The following is a 27,077-nucleotide window of genomic DNA, read 5'->3' as shown; positions in this document are numbered from 1 at the left end:
GAGGTCATTAGGTGACTAGACTGAAAGTAAGAACAACCTTAATTTCCTTTTGAGTCCGATTTCTCCTGTCAATCATCCGGGGTATAGAAGAACTATATACTTCCTGAGAAAGGCGGGACTGTTCTTTACCTTTGATCCAGCGATTGTTGTGTGGGTTTGTAGCCTTGTTTTTATGTCCCAGCTCTCAGGATTTTGGTTTATGGTTAGTGCCTTTACTGGGCATTCTTTTCTTGTAATAGCCTCTAACACTTTGTTATAACCATTTAATGAAGAGTACGGAGTATGCTTTCTTTTCTCTCTTACTGGCGCTACAAACCATGTGATCTTTTGCCTGTTCAGGTGGCTCTGTGGACCCTGGGACAGTTGGTGGCCAGCACTGGCTACGTGGTGGAGCCCTACAGGAAGTACCCCACATTGCTTGAGGTGCTGCTGAATTTCCTGAAGACTGAGCAGAACCAGGGTACACGGCGAGAGGTAGGAAACACCGCAAACTTGGTGTTTAAAGACTTTGCTGGGAGAATGGAGAGACGTTTGCGTCATTAACGTGCTCTGACAGTACTGATGCGGCTTCCTGTCCCTCTCCGTTTTGTCCCTGTAGCTGGTGGTGGGATGTGAATTGGGCATCATGGAACATGAGTATCCGCGAGAGCTGTGGTAGTCGGGTGCTGCGGTGAATGTGTTCTTTTCCCCTCCCCTTTCCCTCGCAGGCTATCCGTGTGTTAGGGCTCTTGGGGGCCTTGGATCCGTACAAGCACAAAGTGAACATTGGCATGATCGACCAGTCCCGGGATGCTTCTGCTGTCAGCCTGTCAGAATCCAAGTCAAGTCAGGATTCCTGTAAGTTGAGGAGAACCTTGAGTGGCTTGCCAAGTTCTTGCCTCACTAAGCCCTCACTGGCTGTGTTTAGAAAGAGCCTTGGGCTGGATAACTGTGAAATTATTGCATATTGACTCACCTCGTGACTTTTGAATGGAACGTCAGTAGTTTCCTCTTGAGTCACAGCAGGGGCGCTGCTTCCCAGTGTGTCCAGTCTTCCCGTTTGTCCAGGTTCTTTGTTAAAGGTCAACAGGCTATGTCTGTAGTCACTCTTTGGTGCTGATGAGAGAGACGTGAATTATCACCCCATCACCCTTGTTCATCTGTCATTCTTTGTTGGTGCATCTTTGATGTTTTCTATTCCCATGGCACCCAAGGAGGAAGAGGGTAGAATTTATTCTCCGTGTTTTAATTGATAGGGAAATCTGATGCTAAGGCTCAGAGGGTGTGGAAAAACTAGTAGCAATCAGGATCCAGGGCTCTTTCTTCCATCAAGTGGTCTAGCCTAGAGCTCCTTTGTCTTTAGATAAGTAGCCTAAGAGATTGGGTAGGGTGTGGGGATGCAGGCTTAACCCAGTGTCCATCAGGGCAGGCGTATTTCTCAAAGTGTGAAAGTTCAGTAGTGGTTCTCCCATCTAGTTCAGCAAAATGTTATTTTCCCCAAATAAAATAATTTGTTTCTGAACTCTGTGGATGGGATCATACTGCTTCCAGTTTGTTCTGTATATGAGAGAAGTGTGCCTGCAATGTTAATCCTGTCAGACCCACAGCCTTCGAGCAGAGCCTGAGCCACATCCTCCAGCCTTTCCTCTGTCCTCAGCAGTGCCAGTCATCCAGTCTCTTGGATGTTCTGATTCTTAGCGTCCTTATTGTGCTGTTAAACCTCCACCCACCCGCATACCCTCCCCCACTTCCCCCGCCTTCCATACCCTCCTCCACCCCCAGTCCTTGAGATCCTTGTTGTTCAGGTCAGGTAGCATTTGTTGTTAACTCCTCTGAATTCCCTAGGGGAACCAAGCAGCTGCTGAACAGATGTTTGCCTAATTTAATCCCCTTTATTTTCATTTGGCGGAGTAACTTTTTATTGATGGTTTCAGCTACTGAAGTTGTGAACTGGAATGGTAAGAAGCTAAATTAAACATAGCAATTTAAAGAAAACCCGTCATGTACTGTGTTAGGCTTTTGTAGTTTAGATAATAGACAAGCCAAAAACTGTTTGTCCTTCATGGTGAGAGCCTACTCACTGGCTCCTAATATACCTGGTATTCCCAATGGTGTTAAGAGTATAGCAGGCAGAGAGATATGAATGCTGGTGACCATCAGGAGGTTTTTTTTGTTTGTCGGTAACCATGCTTCGTACAAAGTCAGAGTCATGTATAGCTCGTGATCCTCACCTTTGTTTGGTCCTAGCTGACTACAGCACCAGTGAGATGCTGGTCAACATGGGGAACCTGCCTCTGGACGAGTTCTACCCAGCCGTGTCCATGGTGGCCCTGATGCGCATCTTCCGAGACCAGTCCCTCTCTCACCATCACACCATGGTCGTCCAGGCCATCACCTTCATCTTCAAGTCCCTGGGGCTCAAGTGTGTGCAGTTCCTGCCCCAGGTCATGCCCACATTCCTGAATGTCATTCGAGTTTGTGACGGGGCCATCCGGGAAGTAAGTGGGTAAACCCCCAGCCCTTGCTCCCCCCTGCTCCCTGCTCCGTGCTCCGAGCCACGCCTGCATGCAAAGTCCATCTGTGCCCCAGCTTCCTAATAGTGTACTCTGCTGGCCGTTACGCCTAATGCCTTTCCTCCCCCTGAACTTCTAACACCTAAGTGTACAGGTGTAATCAGTTCAGCTCAACTTCCTGTTTTATACCTCAAAATGGCTAAAAGATGAGTGGCTGGAGGGGAGGCGGGGGGACAGTATTGTTACTCTTCGTAATCTACCGTGCAGTCCAGTAATCTGGTGGAATATCCCACAGTGGATTTCTGGTTGCTTCGGCATGATTAGATTTAAGTCAAACGCTTAGTGGGAATACTACAGAGGTGCAGTTACAATGCTTCATAATGTCAGTTTGTCCAATTATTGTTGGTCCTAAGTTTGAGCACATGGTGAGGTTGGTATGTATCAGATATCTCCATTGTAAAGTTACCTTTTTTCCTTAGTCATTAAGTAATGTGTGGGGTGATACTTTGAGACTGTGTGACTGTCCTGTTCCCCAGCTACCTTTTACCCAATGATTTTAGCCACCATTGATGATCCTTGCTGGAATCAATTATCACGTTGGTTGCAAAATAATGACTTTTTAAAATTTATTTTTGGCTGTGTTGGATCTTCGTTGCTGCGTGTTGGCTCTTTCTAGTTGCGACGAGCGGGGCCTACTCTTTGTTGCGGTGTGCAGGCTTCTCATTGCAGTGGCTTCTCTTGTTGTGGAGCACAGGCTCTAGGTGCGTGGGCTTCAGTAGTTGTGGCTCATGGGCTCTAGAGCGCAGGCTCAGTAGTCGTGGCGCACAGGCTTAGTTGCTCTGCGGCATGTGTGATCTTCCCCAATCAGGGATCGAACCCGTGTCCCCTGCATTGGCAGGCGGTTTCTCAACCCTTGCGCCACCAGGGAAGCCCCTCCTTCTATTTTTAATAGCTGGCATTTTTCTGTAAAGAAGAATTTCCCCCCTTCCCTCCCTCTTTCTCTCTCTTGCTCTCTCTCTCTTTTTTCTTTTTTTTTCTCTGAACCATAGAGCACGCACGGTGGTTCTGTGATTACCATACCTGTACCACTACCAACCGTGATCCTACTGAATACAGTTCAAGGTGGCTTTGCAGTTCCTACTATTCTTAGAAAGTATTCCACAAGGTGTATGATCAGAGTACTGCGTTTTAAAGATCCTGGAATTAATTATTTTTTCTTCTGTGATTACATACTCAATTTGAGGTACATTCAGAGGAAATAGTATTTTTTTTAGAAAGTATATTTTCTAATTTTCTGCCTGGAATATACAAGCGCATTTTATTTTTACATAATCAAGCTCATTGAATTCTTATTAATTCTAATAATTTACCTGTAAATTTTCCCAGGTTTTCACTCTAGCTAATCATATAGTCTGCAGAAAATAAAAAACAGTTTTGGCTTTTTTGTTTTGGTCGGTAAAGCAGTTGTTACTTTTCCTTACTGCTTTCCTAGGACCTTCACTGCAGTGCTGATTAGACTCTGTGATAGTGGAAACCTTTAATCTTGTTCCTGATTTTAATGGGACTAGTGTTAAGATTTCATCACTAAATATAATGTTTGCTGTAGGGTTTTTTTTAAATCTTTATTGGAGTATAGTTGCTTTACAATATTGTATTAGTTTCTACTGTACAGCAAAGTGAATCAGCTATATGAATACGTATATATCCCCTCTATTTTGGATTTTTTCCCATTTAGGTCACCAGAGAGCACTGAGTAGAGTTCCCTGTGCTATACAGTAGGTTCTCATTAGTTATCTATTTTATACATAGTATCAATAGTGTATATATGTCAATCCCGGTCTCCCAATACATTCCACTCCACCCCCCCTTCCCCCTTGGTATCCATACGTTTGTTCTCTACTAACATCTTTATTGGAGTATAATTGCTTTACAATGTTGTGTTAGTTTCTGCTGTATAACAGAGTGAATCAGCTATACATATATCCCCATATCTCCTCCCTCTTGCGTCTCCCTCGGACCCTCCCTATCCCACCCCTCTAGGTGGTCACAAAGCACCGAGCTGATCTCCCTGTGCTATGCAGCTGCTTCCCACTAGCTATCTGTTTTACATTTGGTAGTGTATATATGTCCGTGCCACTCTCTCACTTCTTCCCAGTTTACCCTTCCCCCTCCCCGTGTCCTCAAGTCCATCCTCCACGTCTGCGTCTTTATTTCTGTCCTGCTCCTAGGTTCATCAGAACCATTTTATTTTATTTTTTAGATTCCATGTATATGTGTTAGCATATGGTATATTTTTTTTCCTGTTTCTGACTTAACTTCGCTCTGTATGACAAGTCTGTAGGTCCACAAGGGTTATAAATGTTCCCTTACAGTCTTATTTGCTAAAGAGTTTCTATCATGAATGCGTATTAGATTTATCAAATACCTTTTCTTTATCTCTTGTAATGATCATTTGGTTTTTCTCTTTTAACATGTTAATATATTTAATTACATTGATATATGTTTTAATGCTGAAGCATCCTTGATATCTTGTATCAAAACCATTTTGGTTATGATACAGTTTTTTAATACATTGATTTTATATCTAATATTTAATTTAGAATTTTTGCATCTGTATTCCTGAGTGGAATTAACCTGTAATTTTTTTTTTAAACTATAGGTTCAAAGATCTGTTTAGCTTTTCTGTTTCTTCTTGAGACAGTTTCAGTCACATTTTTCTAAGAAATTATTTGTTTTATCTAAGTAATAAACCTATTGGCATGAACTTGTTCACTATTCGTTTACTTTTTTTTTTTTTTTTTTTTTGCGGTACGTGGGCCTCTCACTGTTGTGGCCTCTCCCATTGCGGAGCACAGGCTCCAGATGCACAGGCTCAGCGGCCATGGCTCATGGGCCTAGCTGCTCCGCGACATGTGGGATCTTCCTGGACCAGGGCACGAACCTGCATCCCCTGCATCGGCAGGCGGACTCTCAACCACTGTGCCACCAGGGAAGCCCTGTTCTTTTACATTTTAATTTCTTGCTAGAGATTTGTCATCATATTTTTCTTTTTCAAAGAACCAACTTTTGCCTTTGTTTCTCTTATCTCATATCTTTGTTTCTATGTCATTAATCTGCTCTTTACTATTACTTTCCTATTTTCTTTTTTCTGCTTTTTTAAAAAAATTATTGTTTGAATATTAGCTCATCAATGGAGGATCTTTCTTCTTGCCTAAATGTAATCTGTTAAGGCTGTAAATTTAACTCCAAGTATTGTTTAATTGCATTTTAAAACTTTATTGAGATGAAATTTATATACCATAAAATTTACCCTTCTTAAGTAAAATTCAGTGATTTTTAGTATATTTACAAAGTTGCAACCATCACTACAATCTAATTTTAGAAAATTCCCATCACCCCAACAGAAACCTCCTACCCATTTGCAGTCATTTTCCATTCCTATCCCAACCGTAGACAACCACTAATCTACTTTCTGTCTCTGTAGATTTGCCTTTTCTGGGCATTTCGTAGAATTGGAAGCATACGTAGTTTTTTGTGTCTGGCTTCTTTCACTTTTGAGATTCGTCCATGCTGTAACATGTGTCAGTAGTTCATTCCTTTTTTATTGATGAATAATAATGTAATATTTTCATTACTGTTCAGAAATAAGTATTTTCCAATCTTTGTTATGATTTCTTTCATCATTGCGTTATTTAGAAGTGGATATTTTAATTTGCAAACATGGGATTTTAAATTTCTTTCTTGGATATCGGTTTCTAACTTAATTGCCTTGGGTTTATGACTCTTTGATGTGTGCTGAAACTGCCTTAACAGTCTAATGCTTGATTGTTTTTGGTTAATATTTCCTTTATGCTTGTGAATGGGGTGTGTTTGCTAATGTTTTACACAAGATTTTACATATGTTAATTAGATTTGAACTTGCTGTGTTCAAATATTTTGTATTGTTAATATTTGTTTGCTTAATCTATCAAGTACTGAGAGAAGTGAGATAAAAATCTCCTTTTATAATGATGGATTTATTAATTTCTCAGTGTAGTCAATTCTAGTCAATTCTTTATATTTTGGGGATTATATTTTTAGGTGCATACACATTTTAAATCATCATATCTTCCTGGTAAACTGAATCTTTTATCATTTTACAATGACCCTTTCTATCTTTAATAATACCTTAAAATTTATTTTGCCTTATGTTAATTTAGCTATACCAGCTTTTTTTGGAGATGTATGTCTTTTCTTATCCTTTCACTTTTTTTTTTTTTTTTTGGCTGTGTTGGGTCTTCGTTTCTGTGCGAGGGCTTTCTCTAATTGTGGCAAGTGGGGGCCACTCTTCATCGCGGTGCGCGGGCCTCTCACTATCGCGGCCTCTCGTTGCGGAGCACAGGCTCCAGACGCGCAGGCTCAGTAATTGTGGCTCACGGGCCTAGTTGCTCCGTGGCATGTGGGATCTTCCTAGACCAGGGCTCGAACCCGTGTCCCCTGCATTGGCAGGCAGATTCTCAACCACTGCGCCACCAGAGAAGCCCTATCCTTTCACTTTTGACTGTCTTATGACTTTTTGCTTTAGATGGGTATTTCATAATAATTTATATAATAATATAGCTAGATTATCTTTTTAATCTAATTTGAAAATCTTTGTCTTTCCATCAGTGCATTCAATCCAATTACATTTATTGTGATTGCTGATAAATTTAGGTTGATTTCCATCATCTTACATCGTGCTTTATTTTTGTCCTACTTTGTGTATTTATTTTCTTTCTTTTCTGTCTTTTTTGGGCTTGATTGAGCTTTCATTTTCTTATCTTTTGCCCTCTACTCTTTGGCCACCTTTAATTTCATTAAACATTTTGTAATGGAATATTTTAACCATAACAGATAGTAGACAATTTATATCAAATTCTCATACTCATCAACAATTATTTTATCAGTTTGGTTTCATCTTGTTAACCCCTACCCCCAACACACACACACACACACACACACACACACACACACACACTTTCTTTCTGGGGTATTTTAAAGCAAATTCCAGATAACATTATTTCACCATTCAATTCTTTTTTTCCTTATATAACCACAATTACGACACCTACAAAATTAATGAAAATTCTTTAATATAATCTAATACCAGTCCTTCTTCAGATATCCTTGTTTGTCTTAAAGTTTTTTTTTACATTGGGTTATTCAGATCAGAATCCAGATAACATGGCATTTGGTTGACATGTCTAATTCTCTTTCTGTATCTTCTCCCTTTTCCCTCACTGTTTTTCTTTCCGTGCCATGTGTTTGTGGAAGAAACCAGGTCAGTTGTCGTACATAATCTTCCATTCTGGACTTGGCTGATTGTATCTTCAAGATGTCTTTTAAGTTTTTTTTGTAAACCGGTTAAATTTAGAGGCTTGATTAGATTCAGGTTCTATTCTTTCGGCAGGAAATACTTCATAGGTGGTACCATATACTTCCTATTTCAACATTTAATAAGCAGATGTTTTCTAGATGATCCACTTCTAGTGATGTGAAGGTTAACCAGAGGATTCAGGTGCTGTGATTCTGCGTTCACCATCAGCCTTTCTCCCAGTCATTTTATCGTTTATTGATAATTGTTTCCTAGAACCATTATTTGAATAGCAACTGCAAAATGGCGGTTTTCTAATTCTGTTATTCCTTCTGGATTTATAAACTAGAAATCACCTATAAAGAACTCTGTGTCATCAACTGTTTAGTTAATGTGATGGATAGTTCGTGCAGGAAAGGCAGAATAAATGCATGATTCTTTCCTTTTATTCATCAGTTTTTCAGAATAATGAATCAAGTCCCTTGCAACCTCTTAAAAGTAACCCAGGCACCCCCCTCGACCCCCTGCCATTTTTTGGAGTATCATTAACAACTCATGGATATCTGTCCATCTATCTAGTGTTTCTATTCATTGAAGACAGTCTTCTTTTAATGATCTAATCATCCCACTCAACCTGGCTCTATGTTCTTTTAACATGGCCCAGTAATCTTAGTCTTTGATCACTTTCTTTCTTTCTGGCAAAAAAAAGCTATTTCAGACTTAGCAAGTATACTTCACTCAAGCCTAGACATAGCCACTTCCAAGGAGCTATGGTTTCTTCAAGTGAGAGGTGGAACTTAGAGACTGCAGTTTGTGTGCTAGGGTGCTCATTGCTGCTGGTGTGTCATTGTTTCTAGGTCTTCTCAGTGAACAGAACTAGAAATATGTAATAATTTTTAAAAAGGAAAAAGTAATACATAACTTAATACTGATATTTCCAATTCAGATTTAAGATTAAAGAGTTTTTACTTCTTTGATTTTATACTTGTATCTCTTTTCTGTTACACTGAAAACTTTGATTCCTTGGTTCTGACGTCTCCGTAATTTCTTGCTTTATCTTGCAAAATATATGTATTTTTGTATACATATAAATAGTATATGACCAGTATTAGTATTAACAATATGAGTACTGAATGCAGTTCAAGGTCTTTTGCAATTTGTTATTGTTTTCAGGATGTGTCTTGTTGGGGATATACACCAAGATACTGTGTTCAAAGGCACTTGAAATAATTCTTTGAGTGATTGTGCAACCAACTTGGTTTATAGTTAAACTCATTTGTTCCTCTTTATTTTCAATTTTTAGAAATTTCTTGTGAGTTTTTCTAATTTAACTTTCATTCTAGTTATGTAAGACGTTAGCATAACTCAAGAGTCAAAACTATAAAATAAGATATATTCAGCAAGGACTACTAGCTTCCCTCCCCATTCTTACACCTTGTTTCTTCCTTCTTCTATCATTTACTATTGCTGCTATAACAAATCACCACCAATTTAGTAACTTGAAACAACACAAATGGATTATCTTACAGCTCTTTAGGTCATAAGTCTGGCATAGATCATACTGAACTACAGTCAGGGTGCCATTAAGACTGTGTTCCTTTCTGGAGGCTCTAGGGGGAACCCCTTTCCTTGCTTTTTCTAGCTTCTAGAGGCTGCCTGCATTCTTTGGCCTCCTTCCTCCATCTTCAAAGTCCGCAACATTGTATCTCTTTGACTCTCCTTTTTCCCTCAAATCTTTCTCTCTGAACATAACCAGGAAAGGTTCTCTGCTTTTAAGGACTCCTGTGATTAGATTGGGCCCACCCGGATAACCTCCCCATCTCAGTCCTGCTCCCTAATCACATCTGCAGAAGTCCCCTTTGCCATGTAAAGTAATTTATTCACAGGTTCTAGGGATTAGGACATGGACCTTTTTGGGTACCGAAATTCTGCCTACCACACTTCCCCCTAAGCTAACCAGTTTTATCAGTTTTTAAATTTATCTTTTCAGTGTTTATTTTTGAAAATATAAGGAAATATATTCCCCCACCTTCCTTCCTTAGAAGAATAACATAGTATAAACTTTCTGAATCTTACTTTTTTCCACTTTCACAGCAGCATATCCTGGAGTTCATGCCATAGCAGTATAGTGAGAATGTCTTCATTCCTTTAGAGGCAGTTGGTACTTCATTGTGTGAACATGCCACAGCTATTTGACCAGTCCCTATTGATGACTGTGTTTTTCCAGTCTTTGATATTTAAAATAATCCTGCAGTGAAAAGCTTTGTGTATACATCATTTTCACCTCTATTTCTTCTTGTACTTAAATGGCTTCACCTTTTACATTTAGATCTTTGAGCTCTTTGGAATATGTCCCAGTGTACAGTATGAGGAATGCATCCAATTTTATCTTCTTCACCCATAAAAGTTGACTTGCATACCTTATTTAACAAAGTCTGAAATTAGTCATTGTCTCCATCCTTTCCCTGAACAATATATAAAACTTAGAATGACTGATCAAAGTATTGTATCTCCCTTCCCTCTTATGTTATTATCTAGTGTCACTTTTTTTTAACTCCAAATTAAATGTTACTGTTATTTTATGCAGACAGTTTTTATATTTATCCCTTTTGCCACTTCATTTCTGTCTCCTATCTCAGAGCTTCCTCCTAGGACCATTTTCCTTCTCTCTAAGGCAAATTCTTTTTCTGAGCATCCATCAAAGTAAATGCTCTGTTTTTGTTTATCTGAAAAAAATCTTTATTTCACCCTCTTATAAAATCTTTATTTAGCTGAGAATACAATTCTGGGTTGTCCTTCAGCTGTAGATATTATCCCACTGTTTTCTGACTTCTTTTGTTGCTGTTGAGAAATTATGATTCCTTTTCATGTAATCTCCCTTTTCTCTATGGCTGTTTCAGATCTTCTCATTTTTTTGGTTGTCCTGAAGTTTCACTATTGTAAGTCTAGATATGCATTTCTCTTTCTTATCCTGATGGGGATTTGTGGGCTTTCTGAATGTGAGGATTCCACCCTTCTATTTTTTCCTTCCAGAATTAGATTCAACATTTAGAGCTTCTCACTCTGTCCTTAATGTCTCTTAGTTTCTTATCCGTGTTGTTCATCTTTGTCTCTCAGAGATGTATTCTGGATATGTCTTCACATCCATTTTCTATTCACTGATTCTTTAGCTATGTCTTTTTGACCTGTCATTGAGTTTTTAGTTCCTACTACATTTTATAATTTCTAAAGTTATACTAGGTTCTTTCAAACATGCCTAGTATTTTTGATAGCATCTTGTTCCTTACTCATTTTTTTAAATTTTTTATTTATTTATTTATTTTATTTTCGGCTGCGTTGTGTCTTTGTTGCTGCATGCGGGCTTTTTTCTGGTTGCGGCGAGCGGGGGCTCCTCTTCATTGTGGTGCGCGGGCTTCTTACTGCGGTGGGTTCTCTTGTTGTGGAGCACAGGCTCTAGGCACACGGGCTCAGTAGTTGTGGCCCACGGGCTCTAGAGCGAAGGCTCAGCAGTTGTGGCTCGTGGACTTAGTTGCTCTGCGGCATGTGGGATCTTCGCAGACCAGGGATTGAACCTGTGTCCCCTGCATTGGCAGGCAGATTCTTAACCACTGCGCCACCAGGGAAGCCCCCTTACTCATTTTTTTTATTCTCTTATTCCTTTAAGCATTTTAAACAGGTTTACTTTATATTTTCTATCCAATAATTCCAATATACATAAGGTTTTTGATGAGTCTAATTCTGTTGTTTATTGTTTCTGCTGAGTCATACTCGCAGCAAGTCTGTAAGTCTGTCCTTATGAGTTTTACAATTTTGGATCATGCATCATATTCAGCTGGACTTCCCCTGGAGCAGTTAATACTGGAATATCTGCTCTGAAGTTACGTCTCTCCAGAGAGGGCTTGCATTTGCTTCTACCAGGTGGTCTAGGAGAACTCTTAGTTAGTGTCTTGGCTTAGAGTTTCTCAGGCCACACAGGTAGTTAAAATAACGCCCTAAACTCATATGAGAGTGGCCTGAAATTACAAGCTCTTAGGAAGGCTTTTTTTTCCTACCTAGACCTCACATCAAGACTCACAGATTACTTTGTCTCCTTTGCCAGTGGACAGATTTGGGGTTAGGAGGTTTCACCATTTTTCTTGATATGTAGCTTTTTGAAGGTCTGGCTTTATGTGAAAGTTTCAGTTCTGATAATCTAATAACAACGTTTATCTTTTATGCATTACTTTTAGGCTTTTCATAGCAAGGGGATTTAGGAGGGCATCTAACCCACCATATTTTCAGGAACAAAACTACGTGTTCTTTTAAAATACTAATGTTCAGGAGGGCAAAGAGAAAAAAGCTTGTGAAAGAATCTAAGGGAGAAGAAATGAGGTGGCTACTCGGGCCCCCTCCCTGGGGATGAGCCACCTGCCTGGGTGTATCCACTGACCCTTATGAATCAGCCACCGAGAGGCTGCCCCATGGACACCTCATATGAAGTGACAGCAAGGATCAGGAGGCTTTTGTCCTTTTGTCTCAGGGTTTCCCCTGACCTGCCATCCCCGATGCCCTGCTTTTCCTCCAGTTTAGATTTTCTACCTTCTTTCAGGTTCTGCATAACAAACGTTTATCTCAAAAACCATTGTATTTTAGAGTCTCCTGTCCCTTGATCTCTGTAATATACTTTCGTAGGGACCATTTCACAAAAACTGTCAGCAGTGATTCCATGAGGAGGTACCCAGGAGATAGGTAGGGGTGGCTCTACTGAGTTGAACCTGTGTGCCATGTGAGACCAGGTTCTAACCCCCTTAGAAGCCACTGGTGTCCCTGTCCTTAGAAATTAGTCCAAACTCTCTTTGAGCCCAGTCCTATGTGTCCTGTCAGTCTCACCTCTCCAGGTAATGAGTTCTGTAAGTCCATTACTCACTATTTGAAACATACTTTTTATTTTTCCCCAACTTACCCAAGTTTTAAAATGTGGATAAGGGTGAAAATACATATGTACGAAATTATTCTTGTTAATGGAGGGCAGCAAAGGCATAGAGAGCTATAAAAATTGGGGGGCGGTGAGGGGGAAAGGGAGGTTTACAGTATGATTTGCGACTTGATATTGACATGTAGCACTATCTGAGGATCATAACAAAATAAAAACTACACCCTGAAGACATCTTTAACCTGGAAAGGAGTCGGGATTTCTCTTACCTAAGCCGTCTTTATTCCCAACTTTATTTCGTGAATGGCATCTCTTAACAGTTGCAAGATACCAACCTAATTAGAATCTCCTAATCCCAGCCCTCTCTCAGTTTGCTTGCTGTTTTGGTTCACAGTTTCTTTCTTTCTTTTCTTTTTAAATTAATTTATTTTATTTATTATTATTTGTTTTGGCTGCACTGGGTCTTTGTTGCTGCACACGGGCTTTCTCTAGTTGGCGGCGAGCAGGGGCTACTCTTCGTTGCGGTGTGCGTGCTTCTCGTTGTGGTGGCTTCTCTTGTTCCGGAGCATGGGCTCTAGGCGCACGGGCTTTAGTAGTTGTGGCACACGGGCTCAGTAGTTGTGGCTTACAGGCTCTAGAGCCCAGGCTCTGTAGTTGTGGTGCACGGGCTTAGTTGCTCTGCAGCGTGTGGGCTCTTCCTGGACCAGGGCTCGAACCCGTGTCCCCTGCATTGGCAGGTGGATGCTTAACCACTGCGCCACCAGGGAAGTCCCCACAGTTTCTTAGAGACACAATTAACTAATTAATTAAGACCTAATTAATTGAGTTAATTACTATAAGTGAACCACAATACCCATAATAGTTAGCTGTATTTATTTTAGAAAGTAAGTGGTAGTGAATTAAGACTGAATAAACAAAAGATACATCTACAGTTAATTAAAAATTTCATGTCCATTTTTAAGTTTTCAGTGACTCCAGAAATCCTTCAATGATAGATGATGTTCATTGGGCATCTAACAGTATTTGTGTCCCTGTCCTAGTGCTTTCCAGGTATTAGCCCAGTTAGCTCTTACCACAAGCCTATGAGACAAGAACTGTTATCTCCCATTTTCCCACAGAAGAGGCTGAGTGCAGAGAGATTAAATGAAGGTCACAAAGCTAGTAGGTAACAGAAACAGTTCAGAACAGCTAGTCTGGCCCCGAAGCCCCTGCTGAGCAGAAACTGCCTCACCTGGTGAGTAAAGCCACTGACATATTTTTCAGCCCTCACCACCATTACCACCGATGGTTTTAAGTCTCATTCTTTGAAGCTTATTCTCAGAAGAAAGGGTGGTGCAGAAACCGATTCCATAGTTGTCTTTATTCATTAGCGTGCACTTGGGGTAAGCCTGGGAGTTCTACCTCCTTCGTGGTGCCAACTTGCTGACCTCTTCTCTGTTTCAGTTTCTGTTCCAGCAGCTGGGAATGTTGGTGTCCTTTGTGAAGAGCCACATCAGGCCTTACATGGATGAAATAGTCACACTCATGAGAGTGAGTAGAAATTAATGCTTTGGCCCGTTCCTCACTGTTTGGGTCCAGGAGCATTCAGCAGCAGGTTTGGATGATGTGGACGTTTTTTTCATGGGTCATCATAGAGCCGTTATAACCTGAGGATAAAAAGTGGAGCAAGGTATCCCACTGGATTATGAAAGGGGGTGGAGAGGCTCTCGCTACAGGCTCCCAGGTACAAGAGTTCAAGCTGTAAAGTCTGAGGAGAAATCCTGAAGGAACTGTCCTGCCAGAAATAAACTGGAGTTCTTTGCCTCGCACACAGCACAGCACTTTCACTTTAACATCACAACAGTGCTTTACTGTTCTCTCAAAAGTCCTCTTCCTTCCTGCCTGTAAAACCATGGCCTTAAGAGCGGATTGGGGATTGGGTTTTCCTGGGGCCATTAAATACGATGGACTGCTGTCAGGCTCTGAGGAAGAAGGTGATGCTTTTCCCTGCTACCTTCAAAAGCATAAATGCCGCCTTCTGACTGTAATAGTGTTGTGGTTTTTTTAAGTACATAAGTTTATTTATTTATGGCTGCGTTGGGTCTTTGTTGCTGCTGTGCAAGCTCTCGCTAGTTGCAGCGAGCTGGGGCTACTCTTCATTGTGATGCATGGGCTTTTCATTGCGGTGGCTTCTCTTGTTGCGGAGCACGGGCTCTAGGCGCGACAGCTTCAGTAGTTGTGGCACGTGGGCTCAGTAGTTTTGGCACGCGGGCTCAGTAGTTGTGGCATGCGGGCTGTAGAGCGCAGGCTCAGTAGTTGTGGCACACGGGCTTAGTTGCTCCATGGCATGTGGGATCTCCCCGGACCAGGGCTCGAACCCGTGTCCCCTGCATTGGCAGGCGGATTCTTAACCACTGCACCACCAGGGACGTCCCTGCAACAGTGTTTGAGAAGAGGCTCTGGTCCCCAATTTTTTTTTTTAAACATCTTTATTGGAGTATAATTGCTTTACAATGGTGTGTTAGTTTCTGCTTTATAACAAAGTGAATCAGTTATACATATACACATGTTCCCATATCTCTTCCCTCTTGCGTCTCCCTCCCTCCCTCCCTCCCTATCCCACCCCTCTAGGTGGTCACAAAGCACCGAACTGATCTCCCTGTGCTGTGTGGCTGCTTCCCACTAGCTCTCTATTCTACGTTTGGTAGTGTATATATGTCCATGCCACTCTCTCACTTTGTCACAGCTTACCCTTCCCCCTCCCCACGTCCTCAAGTCCGTTCTCTAGTAGGTCTGTGTCTCCATTCCCGTCTTACCCCTAGGTTCTTCATGACCTTTTTTTTTTTTCTTAGATTCCGTATATATGTGTTAGCATACTGTATTTGTTTTTCTCTTTCTGACTTACTTCACTCCGTATGACAGACTCTAGGTCCATCCACCTCACTACAAATAACTCAATTTCGTTTCTTTTTATGGCTGAGTAATATTCCATTGTATTGCCATTGCCACATCTTCTTTATCCATTCATCCGATGATGGACGCTTAGGTTGCTTCCATTTGGTACATGACTCTTTTTGAATTATGGTTTTCTCAGGGTATATGCCCAGTAGTGGGATTGCTGGGTCGTATGGTAGTTCTATTTGTAGTTTTTTAAGGAACCTCCATCCTGTTCTCCATAGTGGCTGCGTCAATTTACATTCCCACCAGCCGTGCAAGAGTGTTCCCTTTTCTCCACACCCTCTCCAGCATTTATTGTTTCTAGATTTTTTGATGATGGCCATTCTGACCGATGTGAGATGATATCTCATTGTAGTTTTGATTTGCATTCCTCTAATGATTAGTGATGTTGAGCATCCTCTCATGTGTTTGTTGGCAATCTGTGTATCTTCTTTGGAGAAATGTCTGTTCAGGTCTACGTGCAAAGGACTCCCCATTGATGGCAGTATCGTTTTTCTGTATTGGGGGTGAGAGGCTGCTTCCTACTGTTCTCTATAATTTCAGTGTCTCTGCTGGGGAGATTGCTTTGCAGAGATGGCTGTGTCCTCAAAGAACTGGAAGACAATTATTCCAGTGATTTTTGTTCTTCTACACCAGACCTTTGTAGTTAGCTTGGAAGAAGCAGCAGGACTAAAATGAAAGTGGCTGCCTTCAAAAACGGAACTTCCCCGAAAATGAGTCTCAGAACTGAAAAACTCCTATGTGTATAAATAAGTAAAAGCTGCTCTGTTCCCTGCCTCCTGCCACAGGGGCCTCTGTACAGGAGGAGTTAGGCAGGATGCTAAAGAGCCTGCGGGTGGTGTTAAGGGAGTTGGGGGTGGGGCGGGGAGGGAGGAAGCAGTGCGCTCGGGGTTGAAGCTGAAGTAGTCTGTGACTTATCCCCCAAAAATGACTTACGACAAAACATATAGGGGTTTGAGGCTGGGAGACTTACATCTGCAAAATACAGCTTTCATTTCCTCCATGATAGAGAAGGTACCAACAGGGCTCTTCTTTGGCTCTTGATCCTGGGCATTTTAGTGAGCTCCTCTGAGCCCAGGAAGAGCTCGGGGCTTTGTGAACAGTGATCCAGCCGACATCCCTGGGGAGGCTGCCTGGTTTCTTTGACATAGAGAAAACCCTTTGTGAGGAACCCCGATGACCCTGCAGTGGAAAGGTAGGCGGGCTTTCTCTAAAGAAGGCAGAGTGTGGTCCCACTGAATGAACATCAGTCAAACCACGGAGGCCATAAAATTTGTAGTGTTTCTTTGTCGAAGCTTTTTATCTAGAGAAAATAGCTTTTTCAAAGAGAATACCTCTCTCCAAGCAGAGAGAAAGAAAGTTTTACCAGCACCTTTTAGTATAGATTTTTTTCGAAATGTTTTTACTTTCTAAGGTACTATGATTTAAGAACAATTTTTTCTAAATAAAAATACCTTAGGCTTCCTTTAAAGCCTTCCATCTGAGGAGTTATCTTTTTTTTTTTTTTCACTGACTTCTACTCTGAATTAAATGGGGGCCCAAGAGTATTAATAAGCATATGTTGCCATCATTAAGTCTCCTACTCTGGAGGTTTTAAAGAAGGCAGTAGGCCACTGTCTTTCTGAATTGATTTGAAATGACAGCTTTTCCTGGAGTGAGAGACTTGGACCAATTTGCGTTGCAGTACCGAGACAGGATCTGGAGCCAGTTGGCCAAGTTTTTATTTTAGTAATTTATGTGGGATATAATTAGATGAATGTAGAAAAATGCTCCTCTTGTGGCACTCTCCAGGCCTGAAAATGGTTTGGGACAGATGTCAGATGCTATTGAGCAAAGTCGAAATCCAAAAGGGCAGGAAATCTTGTTAACACTGAAGTCACCCTCTGGCAGAGCCCAGGCGCTACCCAAAGCGGGACCACCCCTAGATGGCTGGAGAGCTCCTAGAGTGATGCAGCCCTGGTCGTTCGTTCATTCTGCCAGATGGGTGTGGGTGGCTGGAATACGCCAGGCGCTCTGCTAGATTCAGGGAGACAGAGATGGATCGGAGGGTTTCTTGCCGTTAACCAGCCTACAGTCGAGTAGAGGGAAGGCGGCAAAGAAAATTAAGTATTACAGGTGCTAGAAGAGAGCAGAGTAGAGGGACCCACAGTGGATAATGGAAGGAGATAGGAGCGCCTTCTTCGGCCAAGTGAGGCTTGAGCCAGGTCTGGAAAGACAGATGGGCTTAGCTGAGCAAGGGGTGGGATTCTAAGCCGAGAGCAGCATGACCAAAGCACGGAGGAGCCCTGTAGCCCGGTGCTTTGGGGGAAATGCAGTTTAGTTGCTCACCGTGACTGACGTAGGATGCAGGGAGGCCTGGGGAGAGGAGGATAAGGAAGGAGTCCCATGGCACAGACCACACTCGCTGCATTTGTGCTTCGTTTTGGCTGTCCCAGTTCCTTGGTTCATATTTCAGCAGAAGGGCCCCCGACTTTGCTCCTCTGTCTCTGCCCTCTTTATAGGAATTCTGGGTCATGAACACCTCCATCCAGAGCACGATCATTCTTCTCATTGAGCAGATTGTGGTAGCTCTTGGGGGTGAATTTAAGCTCTACCTGCCCCAGCTGATCCCACACATGCTGCGAGTCTTCATGCATGACAACAGCTCAGGCCGCATCGTCTCCATCAAGGTGAGTAACCCGGGACATCCTCTGGAGATATTTCCAGAGTCCATCAGAGTCCCTGGATGATCATCTAAGAGACCCTGTTCTGAGTGACAGGGGGATGCTCGGTCCGTAAGACTGACTCTAAAGAATACTGTAGTACCTGATGCGTGCAGTGTACGGTTTACAGAATGTTTCTAATCCTCTCTTGATTATCCTTATGTTTTGTCTCTTTTGATGGATTATTCTTGGTAAATATTTTATTTAGCATACCAGTTTTCTCTGTTATCCAGCAACTGATGCCTTACCAGTTGAAATAAATTCAGAGAAAGCAAAGTAACATGTAAGTGAAATAAAATGATGGGGAAAAGTGCTACCAAGAGAATGTAATTCGGAGCCATTTAATAAAGGCTTTTCAGAGTCCCCAAAGAATGTTGACTGATCCATACCACTGCCGCCCTTCAGGCACTTAGAGCCTTGATACCTGACTGTATTTGTTCATCGCCGTGCCTTTCTCCTTTCTGCAGTTGCTTGCTGCAATCCAGCTGTTTGGCGCCAACCTGGACGACTATCTGCATTTGTTATTGCCCCCTGTCGTGAAGTTGTTTGATGCCCCTGAAGTTCCATTGCCATCTCGAAAGTGAGCACCTACTCTTTAGGACTAACAGTTATCAAGCTTTTAATGTTTTGTTGAAAATGCCCTTTTCTTAAGTCCCCAGGCCATCTTTCTATTTTTTTGTTATTTCACCTCTCATTAGTTTAGTCCAGATATGTACCAGGTTTATGGAAATCTTCACTGTCCCCATCCCACAGGAATATGTGTTAGATCTCTGTACCCAAAATAATGTCAGAAGCCATTCCTTCCCGTTGGGTGCTGATTGTTAAGGTAGCCCTCAGCCACTTCTCTTACTCTTGGGCTGTGTGTTAGCAGTTACTGTATGTCAGCGATTGTTGTAGGGCAGCGTTAGAGACAGTGGACCGCCTGACGGAGTCCCTGGATTTCACTGACTATGCCTCTCGGATCATTCACCCGATTGTGCGAACGCTGGACCAGAGCCCAGAACTCCGTCCCACAGCCATGGACACGTTGTCCTCACTCGTGTTTCAGCTGGGGAAGAAGGTGAGGCAGGAGTCCTTGACACGCGCGCTCTTCTGCCTTTGCAGACTCCTCCGCTTGTTAGTCTGTAGGCCTCAGTCACTGACAAAGAGCTAGGAATTGTGCCTTTTTTTCCTTCTTTATTCAGCAAGTATTTATTGAGCCACCTGTGTGGGCTGAGTGCTGTTCTGGGGATAACGCTGTAAACAGAAAGATGTCCTTGTTCTCACAGAGCTTACATTCCAATGAAGCAAAGCTACGAGACATAATTTATCTCATAAGAGGGATGGGAGGGAGTAGGGAGAGATGCTGTTTCTTTAGAGGCAGACCTCTCTGATAAGGTAACATTTCAGCAGAGACCTAAGTAAAGGAAAGGCTCAACGCCAGGGAGCTGGCTGCAGGCAGAAGGATTAGCAGAGGCAAAGGTGCGAGATGGCAGCGTGCTTGAAGGGTGGGGGCAGCAGGAGGGCAGTGACTTCAGGGGAGGGAGCCGGGGGAAAGGGCTTGGAAAAGGGCATAGAGAGAACCTTGTAGAGGCTGTGCTGGCGGTAGGCATGGAAGCTAGGTATTGTGGCCAGTGGTCCTCAGAATGTGACCCCCGGACAAGCAGCATTAGCATCTACTTAGCTGGGTGCTCCTTAGAACTGCAGATTTTCACGCCTCACCCCAGACCTACCAAGCCAGCGATTCTGACTGTGGAGCCCAGCAATCTCTGGTTTCATATGCCTTCCAGGTGGTTCTGATGCCCACTAAAATTTGCACATCGCTGTTGTAGGCCATTATAGTTGGCTTTCTTTTCACTCTGAGCAAGACTAGAATTCTTTGGAGATTTTGAGCACAGGAATACTGTGGTCTGACCTAACATTTTTTAATGATTATTCTCAGTGCTGTGTGGAAGAATAGAGTGGGCCAAGAGGGGAAGCAGAGAGACCATTAAAATAAGAGGCTGTTGCAGTGACGCAGATGGAAGGTGATGGGGATGAGGATCATAGCACAAGGGGTAAAAAGTACCACAGAGCTAGTCCCAAACCCAGAAGTAGTAGCTGTAATGTGGTAGGGGTAATATTCTTTTTTCTATTTCCCACTCTCCAAAGTAATGGTTTCTGATCTGCTTCCTCTCTTGTTATAGTACCAAATTTTCATTCCAATGGTAAATAAAGTTCTGGTGCGACACCGAATCAACCATCAGCGCTATGATGTCCTCATCTGCAGGATTGTCAAGGTGAGCTGCGCTTTGTTTCTGTTTCCAAGTCCCGCGTTGTCTTTCTCAATTGGTATTCTTGTAATCTTAGCAGTGGGGGTATATCTAGCTTTTTAGCTCTGAACTAGAGATTGGCAAACTTTTTCTGTCAAGATGGTAAATTTTTTCAGCTTTGTAGGCTATGTGGTCTCTGATGAAACTACTCAGCTCTGCCACTGCAGCCTCTAAGCAGCCATATGCATATGTAATCGAATGAGCCTGATTGCGTTCCAGTAAAACTTTATTTATGGACACCAGAATATGATTCTCTAATAATTTTCACATGTTTCAGAATATCAATCTTCTTTCAATTTTTTTTCAATGATTAAAAAATGCAAAAATCATCCTTGGCTCTCAGGTCCTTCAAAAACAGGCGGCAGCTCCTTGCCGGCCCAGCTCTTCGTCATGTTTATGACTCACGGTTGTCTCACGTTTGCCAGTTGCATGCTCATACTACTAAGTCAGTGCTTGTCAGTGGCCAGGAGTGACCAACACAGACTGGTCTCAGTGCGGAATGCAGCCCACCTATGATTCATTCTGTCCATATGTGGAATCTTAACCTAAATCCTGGCTCTTCCCGAAGGTGTGACCCTCCCAAGGTTTAAGGATGTTTTCTAAACGGGGAGCAGCTTGTGGAGTTGCAGGGTGGTTCTCTAAATCTCTGGTTGCAGGGATACACCCTTGCTGATGAAGAAGAGGACCCTTTGATTTACCAGCATCGGATGCTGCGGAGTGGCCAAGGGGATGCCTTGGCTAGCGGACCAGTGGAAACGGGACCCATGAAGAAACTGCACGTCAGCACCATCAACCTCCAAAAGGCAGGTCCATCGTTTCCTGGGGGGGGCTTGGAAAGGAGAACCCCTGCTCTTCTCTTTTGTTCAAAACTTTCAGCTCTTGCTGTCTTCTGTTTAAAACAACCAAAACCCAAGCATCTTTCTGAAAATCTAGATACCACGAACTTAGGTCATTTTATTTTTTCTCCAAGTATCTGAATTATACAGTTTTTTAATAGAAGGAAAATAAAGAACAAGGTGTCCTTTTGTGTCCCCTTGGAGCTTTGACAGTGGAATGCATTGTTGCAAATAGCATTCTCATTTTTTACAGGACCAGAACACAACCAGTGAGCCTCCTGGTTAGCACTGAGCCTGATGCAGGCCCTTTAAAGCAGTGCTTCTCAAACTTCTCAGACTCATTGGGCTTACCACATGCTGGGGAGCTTGTTGTTAAAATGCTTGTTCTGATTCAGGCCCAAGCTCAGGCCTTGATAGTCTCCATTTCTGACAAGCTCCCAAGTAATGCCGATGCCAGTGGTCCACGGACCACACTTTGAGTAGCAAGGTTTTAGATCTCTGCAGATCAGTACTGGATTCTCTATGCTGACCAAAGCCTGGGATATAACCAGCTTCTCATCATGTATGCCACCAGCTATGCACTTAAAAACAGGCAGTTTCAAATCATCTCTAATGGATGGATCTAAACAGAGTAATCATATACTTCACTGGCTTTTAAATAAATATACCAGGTTGCTTATTTTCCACATTTTGCATTAATCTTTAGTACTTCTAATGACTGTAAGCAGCTCCCAGTTTGAATTTCAATGTGGTAGTTTTCTTTATTAGCAGCTGATGCAGCACAGCTGCATTTCATGTGTAGCAGCAGATAGAGGTACAGAACTGGGCAGGGCTGGGTCCTAGTTGACTTGGTGTCTTCTTTTGGCCAAGCCCATAATGATTTGCACACAGACCTGTGTGCGTGTGCTCACCCACAGCTTTGAAACACTCTCCTGTACTCCTGACATCAGTCTTCACCCACACAGACAGCTGCAGAGTGACCACTACTGAGAAACGTTTGATGATTTAAGATGAACGTGGTAAAATACCCCTGGGTCATGAGCGATGCTGCTCTACCTCTGTGTGTTTTGTAACTGCTAGTCCAAGACTTCAGGAGGAGAAAGGTCATCAACACCTGGCATTCCCAAGCAGTTGTTGAGGCCTCCATGCTGACACCTCACATTTGAGGGAGGGGCCAGACAAGGAGGCCAGATGCACATTTCTACCCAGATGTTTTCAGCCTGCCTAGGTTCAGAATGTCCTTCCAACCAGGCAGCTGTCCACTCAGCTTTCAGGCTTTGTTCTCTCTATTTTAGGAAATTCCCCAGTGGTCTAGTTTGCTTCCAGAAAGTTTTGCTTTCTACCCAGGACTTGGAAAAATAAGCATAACCTTTGCCAAACAGAAAAAAGAATCTCAGTCTGTCTCACCTGAGAGAACAGATCAAGTTAAAAAACCCTAAGCGGGCTTCCCTGGTGGCGCAGTGGTTGAGAGTCCGCCTGCCGATGCAGGGGACACGGGTTCGTGCCCCGGTCCGGGAAGATCCCACATGCCGTGGAGCGGCTGGGCCCGTGAGCCATGGCCACTGAGCCTGCGCGTCCGGAGCCTGTGCACCGCAGCGGGAGAGGCCACAGCAGTGAGAGGCCCACGTACCGCAAAAAAAAAAAAAAAAAACCTAAGCAAAGCTCTCCCCAGCTGACTCTCAGATCCATTTCATCAAAAAGTAAATTGTGCTTCTACATACTCATGAGATGATAATTAAGGATTGGTGTATTTGTCAGTTTTAACCAGCTTTCAGAAGAATAATTTGCCACCTCAGTCACCTTTCCGTTGGCTATGCTAACAGAGGATTTACATAGTACAGAAAACATACAGACCGTTTATGTGAACCTCCAGGATGCCTTCCAAGAGTCTCAGCAGCTTTCCTGCCTCATGATAATCTATCCGGGCTTACCTTCTAAATGAGTAAGCTGGCGTTCCATCAGCGTGCACCAGTGTAACCAGATGAGGCAGTCAGCGGTGGGTGGGTGAGGAGAGGAAACTGGCTGGAGTTTCAACAGTTACTGTAGAACCCAGAGAATTGAGAGTTGACTATGTTTTAAATTACAGAGCAGTGGGGAAAGGCCCAGGTGAGGGACATATCCTGTTTGATAGATTGTGCGGTTGTTCCTTAAGCTGAAATTTTTTGAAGAGCCTTTTGCTACCATTTATCAAATGGTACCAATGTTAATGATAGCACTAACCACCAGCACCATTTGTTGAGCGCTTCCCACGCGTCAGGCACTGTTGTGAGCACTTTACATGTATTGACTCATTTAATCTTCACAGTAACCCTATAAGTTTGTCGCTGTCATTAGTATCCATCCCTCTCTTATGGATGTGGACATTGAGGCACTGAAAGCTTAAGTAATTTGCTCCATGTCAACCAGTAGATGGTGGAGCCAGGATCTGACCCAGGTATGACTCCAGAGACCAGTCTCTTAGCCACTGTGTTGCATTGCCTTCGCCTTACCCAAGCTCAGCCTCATATCATTAGAGGGCAAAAGATACTAGTAATGCTTCCTTGTATGTGTCTGACTTCTAAATGCCTTGTAATACAGCACCGGTATCCAGAGACTCGCTGTATAGGAAGGAAACCAGAAATCTGTGGATCGAAAAGGACTTGATGTTCCCATTTCGTTCAACAGAACAAGGTCTAAAAGTCTTTGGTATCTTCTTCTAGTTCAGGGGTTCTCATTGTATGGTGAGTGAGAATCCTTCACATAAATTTTTAATTTGTCTCTCATAGTATCTCTACTTCAGTTTTTGACAAAAAATATTAGTTTATGTAATGTTACTGCTTGGTAACTCATCAAAAGCTATAGCAAATCTCCATTTATCCCAGGAGGTGATGGACTGAGTCATTGATGCTCAGGTAGTGTAGCACATGGGTGTCTCTTTCACTCCCTGGACTACTTCACTTGAGAACTCTGCTTTAACTTATCTGATTTCCCTATTTAAGGAGGATTGACATGTCTGTTCTGCCAGAAAAATCTTTTAAGAATATATTTTAAAAGTTAGGGATTTAGTAGTTAGGGCTAAGCCAATTCAACGAAAAGTCATTTTGATAATACGAGCCACCATGTTTTGCTCATCTATTCCAGCTAGGCCCTTTAGCTGCATTATCCCTAAATGAGGAAGATTAAGACTCAGACAGCAGTGTAAAAGTAATTTGCCCAGAGTCCCTACAGCAGGTGAGTGGCAGGGCCAGGGTTCCAACCAGGTGTTTCTAACTTCAGAGTAGCAGGCACTCAGCGTAAAGCACTAACTTGTGCTGAGCACTGTGCTAAATCTGTTACACATATTAACTTAGCTAATCTTTTTTTTTTTTTAAATCTTGGCCATGCTGTGTGGCATGCGGGATCTTAGTTCCCCGACCAGGGATTGAACCCGTGCCCCATGTAGTGGAAGCATGGAGTCTTAACCACTGGACTGCCAGGGAAGTCTCTAACTTAGTTAATTAATCCTTAGAACACCCTCTGGGGGCTTCCCTGGTGGTGCAGTGGTTAAGAATCCGCCTGCCAACGCAGGGGACGCAGGTTCGAGCCCTGGTCCAGGAAGATCCCACATGCCGCAGAGCAACTAAGCCTGTGCACCACACCTACTGAGCCTGCACTCTAGAGCCCGCGAGCCGCAGCTACTGAATCCCACACGCCTAGAGCCCGTGCTCCGCAACAAGAGAAGCTACCGCAATGAGAAGCCCGCACACCACAGCGAAGAGTAGCCCCTGCTCACCACAACTAGAGAAAGCCCGCGCGCAGCAACAAAGACCCAACTCAGCCATAAATTAATTAATTAATTTTAAAAAGAACACCCTCTGATGTGGGGACTATTATCCACACTTTTCAGATGAAGAAACTGAGACACAGGGAAGTTAAGTAACTTGCCCAAGATCAGACACCCAATACGTTACATACCTGGGATTTGAACTCCAGCCACTGAGCTCCACAGAGTGTGGCTGCTGACCACTCCCCTTTACTGCCCAGGTCCAGGGCCTGGATCTTTCCATCCACCTCCCTAAGCCGCCCCTGCTAGTACCTCTTGGTGCCTGGAGAGCTCAGAGTTCTGAGGAAAGTTGGAGGGGATAAACTACAAAATAAAAATTCAATCTGTTCAACTCCTTTTGTCTCATTCCACCACACTGCCGTGTACTCGGGCTCAGTGCTCACCTGATGGTCACACTACTGAGGATGGTGTCAACCTGAGCGCTTCCCCCTCCCTGGGTGACTCTGCATAAGATGAGCCAGTGTCCCACTGCAGGGTGTCCTGGGCCCCTCACACACTGCTGGAGGCCATTCGGCTGTGTTGGATGCATTCTGAGTGTGACGGTCTCCATCCACTCTGGGGCTGTAGAGCTCTCTGCTTTGCAGATAGAGTCCAGCGCAAATGAGGTGTAAAACAGGCTTTCTTTATATTATGAGAGTTTGCTGCTTTTGTTTTATGGCTTTAAATATTACTCTTTTGTATTTGTGCTCAGGGAATTTTATCATGAGGTATAATTTTATAAATCAAAGAAGTGAAATAATCATTAGATAAGCAAGGGCTCTTTACAATTGGCCCTTACAGTTGATGGTTTTCCTTTGTCGCCTGTGGCATGATAGGCCTGGGGAGCTGCCAGAAGGGTCTCCAAAGATGACTGGTTGGAATGGCTGAGGCGGCTGAGCCTGGAGCTGCTGAAGGACTCCTCCTCGCCCTCCCTGCGCTCCTGCTGGGCCCTGGCACAGGCCTACAACCCAATGGCCAGGTATGGTGTGTCAGGGCTCCCTTCCTCCCAGCTTCAGATTGGGATCAAGAGGGTCAGCGCGTAGAAAATGTTGTATAAGAATTAGTTTTTATTAGCAGTAATAGTAAAAGGGTTTTTTAATTTTGTTAACCTCTGGGGGAAAAGATAAAAAGGCAAATTAAAGAAGCTCTTATTATAGGAAAAACATCCATCTTAACCTTGCTAGTATACCTTTCCTTAGTAGATCTAGGTCCAAAACTTTAATTACAGAGTCATTTATAACTCTGAAAACAACTATGTAATAGCTTAATATAACCTGTTTTCCAATAATAGTGATACTCCAGTTATTTATTGCTGCATTACAAATACCCCAGGACTTAGTGGTCTAAAACAACAGCAGTCTAAAAAAATTACTTATTTTACTCACAAATCTGCAATTTGGGCAGGACTTGTGGGAACAGCTTGTCTAAGCCCCACACAGTGTCAGGGGTATTTGTCCAGGGGCTAGAAGATCCACTTCCAAGATGGCTCATCCATATGTCTGATAAGTTGGGGCTGACTATTGGCTGGAAGTTCAGCCCTGGCCAGAGGCCTTGGTTCCTCTCCATGTGGATTGCCCTATGGATTGCTCAGGCTTCCTCACAGGAAACTGGCTGGGTTCAAGAGTGAGTGTCCCCAAGGGAACGAGGCAGAAGTGCATGATGCTTGTATGGCCTAGTCTTGGAGGTCACATAGTGTTATTTCTGTCCCACTGCGTTGTTGAAGGCAGTCACAAAGGCCTACTCGGGCTCAAGGGGAGGAGACGTGGATGCCACCTTTTTATAGGGGAGCGGAAG

The 27,077-nt window shown here is 43.0% G+C and overlaps 1 protein-coding gene across 1 annotated transcript in view; it reads left to right on the top strand.

Moving 5' to 3' along the window:
• Window positions 1–27,077, top strand: part of MTOR (mechanistic target of rapamycin kinase) — a gene marked incomplete at its 5' end in the record, with an annotated part of 118,671 nt that overhangs the window by 21,529 nt on the left and 70,065 nt on the right. Inside the window, 10 exons of the mRNA XM_079696532.1 lie at window positions 340–474; window positions 708–837; window positions 2,227–2,477; window positions 14,180–14,266; window positions 18,175–18,342; window positions 18,843–18,955; window positions 19,273–19,435; window positions 20,541–20,633; window positions 21,323–21,469; window positions 26,120–26,262. Coding sequence (XP_079552658.1) covers window positions 340–474; window positions 708–837; window positions 2,227–2,477; window positions 14,180–14,266; window positions 18,175–18,342; window positions 18,843–18,955; window positions 19,273–19,435; window positions 20,541–20,633; window positions 21,323–21,469; window positions 26,120–26,262 — 1,430 coding nt within the window. The remainder of the gene's footprint in view (window positions 1–339; window positions 475–707; window positions 838–2,226; window positions 2,478–14,179; window positions 14,267–18,174; window positions 18,343–18,842; window positions 18,956–19,272; window positions 19,436–20,540; window positions 20,634–21,322; window positions 21,470–26,119; window positions 26,263–27,077) is intronic.

Source organism: Hyperoodon ampullatus (genome assembly GCF_949752795.1).
Source record: "Hyperoodon ampullatus genome assembly, chromosome: 2".
Lineage (NCBI taxonomy): Eukaryota > Metazoa > Chordata > Mammalia > Artiodactyla > Ziphiidae > Hyperoodon > Hyperoodon ampullatus.
Note: the sequence above shows the minus strand (reverse complement) of the source record. Positions and strands in the feature narration are given on the sequence as shown.